At 47.6% G+C, this 7,264-nt stretch overlaps 1 protein-coding gene across 3 annotated transcripts in view; it reads left to right on the top strand.

The window, feature by feature from the left end:
• The window catches only part of cfap61 (cilia and flagella associated protein 61), a 59,938-nt gene that overhangs the window by 12,717 nt on the left and 39,957 nt on the right, over positions 1 to 7,264 (top strand). For all 3 annotated transcript variants that reach the window (XM_066676310.1, XM_066676308.1, XM_066676309.1), the window contains exons 15-17: positions 891 to 1,097; positions 1,286 to 1,414; positions 6,383 to 6,510. In XM_066676310.1, the coding sequence (XP_066532407.1) occupies positions 891 to 1,097; positions 1,286 to 1,414; positions 6,383 to 6,510 (464 nt within the window). The remainder of the gene's footprint in view (positions 1 to 890; positions 1,098 to 1,285; positions 1,415 to 6,382; positions 6,511 to 7,264) is intronic.

The raw sequence follows: 7,264 nt of genomic DNA, 5'->3' as shown, positions 1-7,264 counted from the left end.
ACCAGAGGCGATTGCTCTAAGACTGCAAGTGAAGCTCAGCGTCCCCTAAAATGTAAAAAAATAAGTGATCAAATATATACTGTTGTGTGTACGTGTCATTGAATAAATATGCACAACAACGCGCTCAACTTTTGTTCAGAATCAGCTTCTTATCACTGGTAAAGACGCGGCTTTCCTCTCAATCATTCCCACAGCTTCACAGTGCTTTAAACAGTGAGGACGCTGAGCGTCCACAGAGTTCAATAGCAAAGCAGCGAAGTGCAGTGAATTGAGACGAGTCATTGGATAAATGCTGGGCTTTGTCCCGCCCATCGGACGCTCAGCGTCTCTGGGGGTCTATGGGGCAGTGGGCTGGCCTCGGCTGGCCCGGACACTCAGCTTCTGCATATGATTGGATGATCTGTCTGAGGCTGAATCCCTTTTTGATTGACAGTGAAATTAGCGAATCAGCGATCCTTTGGTGTAAAGATCCGTGGGAGCACTGGTGGACACACTTCACATGGGCCAAGGCCGTTTAGGCAGCCTAGCTCTGCTGGCCATTGAGAGGACACTAGTCAAGTCCCTGGAAAAGACGCCTTGTTGGTACGACAGGGTCACAGATCATTTTCTTGAAAAGGAACGGAGGGTAGAATTTACGTTTAAATAAACCGACACATTTTATGATGTAGGCCGAAATTGAGCTTCCCCTCCTTAAAAGACCAGCATCTGGACCGCCACTGGAATACACACATACTGTACAAAACAAGCACAAGACAAGACAAGGCTCATATGAACAATAACAAAAGCACATGGGCAGTGGAGAACCAGGGCAGGGTCTGCAGGGCTGTAACAGAAAGACGGTTTGTGAGTGTAGTTTTGTAAAACTCTCGTTCTGCTCTGAACACCTTCAGGACGTCGAGTACATCCGGGCCCACTACAACATCGAGAACTTTGTGTATTTCAGTCATTACCAGCGAGAGGAGCACGCCCGGCTCTGCCACTTCGCCCTTAACCCCATCTTCCAGCACTTTTCTAAACACTTCCTGAAGGAGGCGCTGCGTCTGGCTCACATCTCCTGCCTCTACTACCGCGTCTACCCTCCGCATCACAGCCGGGAGGTGAGGAGCCGGCAGCAGCATGGAGCTGTTTCTCTCTCTCTCTCTCTCTCTCTCTCTCTCTCTCACTCCTCAATTTCTATCTCTCTCTTTCTGTAACTTTAATAAATGAATACACTATAAACAACTATGTTCAAAGGCATTTACACTGTAGTAAATTTTAAAGAGTGTTTTGGATTTTGTTTTCCCAGAATGCCTACGCTCACTCAGTGATGCCGGTGCTGAACTGCATGGTGCCGGTGCACCCGCGCCGACAGGTCATCTACTCACTGGATGAACTGGACATTAACGCCCCGTCCACACTCATCACCACACAGCAGGTCAGACTGGCTTTGGCTTTACAGAACAACCTGCACTGTAAAAGATACACAGAGCACTTTGGAGGCTTTGAGCAACCCAGTGGCCCCTAAGAGACTGTTCACACTCCAAAGGGCAGAAAGAGCTGCAATATAAAGCAAAGAAAGCAGTGACTGTTATTTTGTTTGCGGTGGATTTGGCCCAGGTTCGCTTTGGTTGCTGCTCTAGGTCCTGTGTGAACCTGTAAATTGCCTCAGTAGCCGTTTTTCTCTTTTGACTCCTGAGGTCAGTGGAGCTTCTCTGCATTGAGAAGAAGGCAGTGGTAATCAATTCTTTGATTGATTTAGTCCAACAGTGTGGTCTTCCTTTAGCACAGGATGTCTAACAATACTGTGTGGACATGTGTCTAGGCTATAAGCTATAAACACCTGCTGCTTTAACTCATCACTAGAGGATGCTGTTGAGCAGCGTCACAAGTTTTAACAAGTGCACGATTGCTTTCCATTTAACACCCAAAGCTTTTACTGGTTTACACTGATTTCTTTAATTACAGTAAAAGTATAGGGTGAAGCACTATCACCTCAGAGCGCAGTCCTGGGTGGGGTTTATACCCCTCTGTCGGTGGGGTATAATCTATTGGCTCATGTGTGGCTGCTTCAGAGCGTCCCATTGCATTGACAATGCTGTGGGGACTGTGAACAGTTGAGCACAAACGTCAGTAATGGGGTGCGTACAAGATTGGACAACCCAGACCAATGATGAGTCCTGTTGGTTTTCTAAGGGACAGTAAGGAAACACTTCCTCTACAAGATAACGTAGGTATGCCATTGTTTCAATTAGTTTAGTGCACATTAAAAAATAGAACTGTGACTCCTGCCCAGGACATATTTCTCGGACCTCAGTAAAGATGCATTAAAACGTCTGAAAGTGTGTTCTCTGTGGAGGATGTGTATGCACTTTCAGTCATTAATGATACCATCAGGTCGTCCTCCAAGTGAACCCCATTTTCACACGACTGTAGGTACTAATGCTGTACATGCGTACCCGTGTACTAATCAATAATGCAGCGTTCAGAGTTCTGGCTGCCCTCAGGTCTGTATCTGGTCCGTGCAGAGCAGCTCGGTCAGAAGTGTAGCTGTTGTGTCTCAGGCTTATTTAATGGGCAGGTTATTGGAGCAGATGGCCTCGGCGACAGATGGGACGGGAGATGTTTACTGCTGGTGTTTAACAGGTAAAGCTGTGTTCTTATCCTGCTCCACATCAGGCCAGCAGCTGCTCCACCTGCACATGTTTACCTGCCTGAGCAGATACCTGACCAGCTGAAAGAGCAGCTTTATTACAGCAAATCAACAATCAGGTCAACTTCACCCTTTAAGTCACCCTTATGTTGATGACGCTCTGCGTCTGTGTGTGGTATACAGTAACTTCTCAACTTTCAGTGGAAGTCAATGTGCGAACACTTTATTTAAAAGTAATTTTGGAGCATTTCTATTGTTGCGTTCATCATGAATCGTTCACAAAACCTGAAGGACAACTGCTGGGTTCAAATGATGTAGTGAACTTAAAAATCCACAAAAACAGATGCATGTTTTTCATTGGATTTGATCTGACTGACCATGTACATGCAGCTCAGCACCACACGCCTCAGAGCAATCTTTCAGGATCATCTAACGCTCCTAAACGAGATCTGGACAGCTGCAGGGCTGCATTAAAAGGCAAATGACCACTTTGTCTGGCTCTTTCCTTGGAAAAAGAGAGCTATTTATCTGTGAGGACTACGGGACTTTTCTAATGTGAGGATACATTTCGAAGTAGAGTTATATAAGAATCTCATGAGTGGGTTAGGACTCAGTGTCATTGCTCTGTGTGTGTGTGTGTGTGTGTCAGGCCTGGTGCATTAGCAGGTACAAACAACCTGCCACTGCTCTCCCACACTCCATCTCCATTAGAAAGCTCCATTTGGTAGCACAGCAACCGTGGTGTCCAGGCAGCGGCGGAGATAAGAGCTCGTCTGGTGGCTTAGCGTGGGGCACCGTGCAGTAAAGCCCTGTGTCCAGCACAAGCGGATTAATCAGGTTTAAAACACCTGTTCACTTTCTTTGTCAATAGCGGATCCTGTTACTGCGGCCCATTGTGTCCCTCTGAGCTTCTGCATGTCCATGAGGAGCCGAGAGCTGGAGGCTGCACCTGCTCTGGGCTTTACCTGCTCAAGGTACATCCGAAGAATAAGAACCGAGGCGTGGAGTGTGTGAAAATATTATCACAGATGCAGGTTTTAAAAAAGTGAAAGATTTCAACAACCAACAACTGCAATCTGAGTCCATCCCACATTTGCTACAAAAAAAAGCCTCTCTGTTGGAAAGGGTTCGCAATATAGATGGTGGAAAATTGCTGTGAGGATTTGTTTACATTCAGCCACAGGAGATTTGTGAAGTTAGGTACTGATTTTGGATCCCTTTTGCCACATTAACTCCAAAGGGACTATCCAGTCCCAGGGGTGGCAGCTGACATCACAATGTAGAGTAGCTGCCATTTTGGGGGAGACACATCTCAAATTAAAATATTTTCATTAATTCATTTATTGTCTGTAAACTTTATCTAGTTCAGGGTTGCGGTGGGTCCAGAGCCTACCCAGAATCACTGGGCACGAGGCGGGAACACAACTTGGAGGGGGCGCCAGTCTTTCACAGGGTGACACACACACACACACACACACATTCGCTCACACCTTTGGACACCTAAGGAAACCCACGCAGACACAGGGAGAACACACCACACTCCTCACAGACAGTCACCCGGAGGAAACCCACGCAGACACAGGGAGAACACACCACACTCCTCACAGACAGTCACCCGGAGGAAACCCACGCAGACACAGGGAGAACACACCACACTCCTCACAGACAGTCACCTGGAGGAAACCCACGCAGACACAGGGAAAACACACCACACTTCACAGACGGTCACCCGGAGGAAACCCACGCAGACACAGGGAGAACACACCACACTCCTCACAGACAGTCACCCAGAGGAAACCCACGCAGACACAGGGAAAACACACCACACTTCACAGACGGTCACCCAGAGGAAACCCACGCAGACACAGGGAGAACACACCACACTCCTCACAGACAGTCACCCGGAGGAAACCCACGCAGACACAGGGAGAACACACCACACTCCTCACAGACAGTCACCCGGAGGAAACCCACGCAGACACAGGGAGAACACACCACACTCCTCACAGACAGTCACCTGGAGGAAACCCACGCAGACACAGGGAAAACACACCACACTTCACAGACGGTCACCCGGAGGAAACCCACGCAGACACAGGGAGAACACACCACACTCCTCACAGACAGTCACCCAGAGGAAACCCACGTAGACACAGGGAAAACACACCACACTTCACAGACGGTCACCCAGAGGAAACCCACGTAGACACAGGGAGAACACACCACAATCCTCACAGACAGTCACCCGGAGGAAACCCACGCAGACACAGGGAGAACACACCACAATCCTCACAGACAGTCATTTGACAGACTCTGTCATTTTAACCAATCACATTTATCCCTGCCTTTTTGGCTGTTAACCAATAATGTCCCTTCCGCCTTAAAGGCACCTACAGAACAGTTTTGAGTAGTGATTTTGCACATGCGCCATTAGTCATATTGAAAACGGTTTGTATTGTCTTTTATTAAAGGCACTGTATTGTTGCTCTTTTTTATCATAAAAATCTCGTGGAAACCCTAGTCAATACCCAGTTAACCTCAGCTCTGTAAATGGGGTCAGCAGCAGGTTGGACATGATGGAGTTTTGGCAATTACTAATGTGTACTAAACAGTGCTGAAAAATCAAAGCACTCCCCTTTAAGCATTTATTTCTGTGTGTGACCGGATGCAGTTCCCAAACCTGCAACACACAGCACTAATGATTCAGTCCACTGAAGGTGACAGAGCATTCACACCCAGTTTGATTTTGGAGCGAACCAAAGCAGCTGTCCCCACCCTCCCCAGGACTCCGGGCTCCACGGGTCACTGCGATTAAGTCTTTTTAAAGGGTCCTCGAAGCTCGGTCATTGATTATGGGATTTAACGCAGGACCAAGAGGGTCAAATAGTGATGAGTGCAATCAGTTATGTGCCGTTACGTTGTGATGAGAAATTGCATAGCCTCTGTAGCCCCCCCCGTCCCCGGTCTCTCACTATTTTAGTACTACTCTACTCTTGTTCTCCTTCTTTTCACTTCTCTTTTTCCTGTTCAATCAAGGTAAGGTGTACTGTGGAACCAATCCATCAAATTATTCATGCTCAAGGACCAATTAGAGCTTGAGCTTAGGGGGGAAATGATTGGGACGCGTGGCAGCTGTGGGGTTTGAATTGATTCGAATAGTAGTGGCATATTCCTCTCATTAAATCTCCTTTAAAAACCTGTACACTACATTCAGGTGGGAGAAAAAAGCTGGTGCATTTTGGAAAGCTGTCAATATTCTACATCAGGAAAGAACTATCAAACTCTTCTCTGTTTTTATGAGACAGCGGGGAAGGTCCTCTCTCACATAGCGCTCACTGCAGGCTTCTGAAATTCGGCACATTGTGCAACTGGATTTTTTTTTTCCGGGTCCCAGAGTGGTGCTTACTTTTTCGGTGGTTAAGTGCTTTGCGAAACGCACTGCAAAACCCTGTCCATTCCATTAGACTATTGTCACCGGGGGTTGGTGTGTGTGTGTGTGTGTGTGTGTGTAGGGCTGCTCTTACAAATGGAGCAGCGTGCGCAGGTAATCAGTATAGCTTTTAGGAATGTGGTAATTGCCGTTAGCCAGACTTTGTTGGTTATAAAAGACAAATGAAGGAGTGGAAGATGGGCCAGGGCAGCCAGAATAGAAGCCCTCACTCTGCATATGCGCTTTTAATGATCCCTCGCACAAGTAGGCCTTTTCAGAAATGGCTTTTAGTCCCTCAGTCTCCTCTCCACTCTTCCCCACAGGTGCCCTACGCGCTCAACCACATTAACAGAAAGCTCACAATGGAGCCCAAGGTTAGCATCAATGCTAGGATCGTGGTGGTAGGAGCCTCGGACACGGGTCTGGCCTTCTTGGAAGCTCTTGTGTTCTGGTAAGTGAGAACACCCACTTACACAATATCATTGGAGTTTATCATGCGCAGAGGAGAACAGTGTTAGCTAATCGACGCCTACATTGTCTCGCACCTTACTGAGCGTTTTGGGCCATCCTACCTTCCCAGGGAGAACTCTGACTATTGTGTGGTGTGACGTGGCATGACAGGGTCAAGCTTTCTACCTCACTGTCTCAGTTGTGCCACTCAGGAGCCCTAGCTAAATGTAGTTCATTAACACTACGCTAGTTCCTGCTCAGCTCACACTTGGAGGAGAACACTAACTCCCAGTTCTAAAAGGTGCCTGTGTCAGCGACACTCACGCTGGGTGATGGGGAAAGGGCTTGACCATCCAACACCGCCACCCCTGAAAACAGGGCGCCAGTCCATCACAGGGCACCACACACTTACACATTCACACCTATGCACATTTTGAGTAACCAGTCCACCTACCAATGTGTGTGTTTGAACTGTGGGAGGAAACATGAGCACTGGAGGAAACCCACACAGACACAAGGAGAACACACCACACTCCTCACTGACAGTCACCTGAGGTGGGGCTCGAACCCACATGCAATGTGATTGTTTTTGGTACTATGGTAGGAAACTGGAGCAGCCAGAAGAAACCCACAGAGACACAGGAAGAACACACTACAGTAATCACAGACAGTTCAGTTTGTGATGTGTTTTGAGCTCTTTCAACGCAGTGTTCTGCATTTTTGAAATCAAGACGTCTTGGTACTCTTCAGTTAAA

This window comes from Hoplias malabaricus, chromosome 7, assembly GCF_029633855.1.
Source record: "Hoplias malabaricus isolate fHopMal1 chromosome 7, fHopMal1.hap1, whole genome shotgun sequence".
Taxonomy (NCBI): Eukaryota; Metazoa; Chordata; class Actinopteri; order Characiformes; family Erythrinidae; genus Hoplias; species Hoplias malabaricus.
The sequence above is the reverse complement of the archived record's forward strand: the minus strand, read 5'-3'. Positions and strand labels throughout refer to the sequence as shown.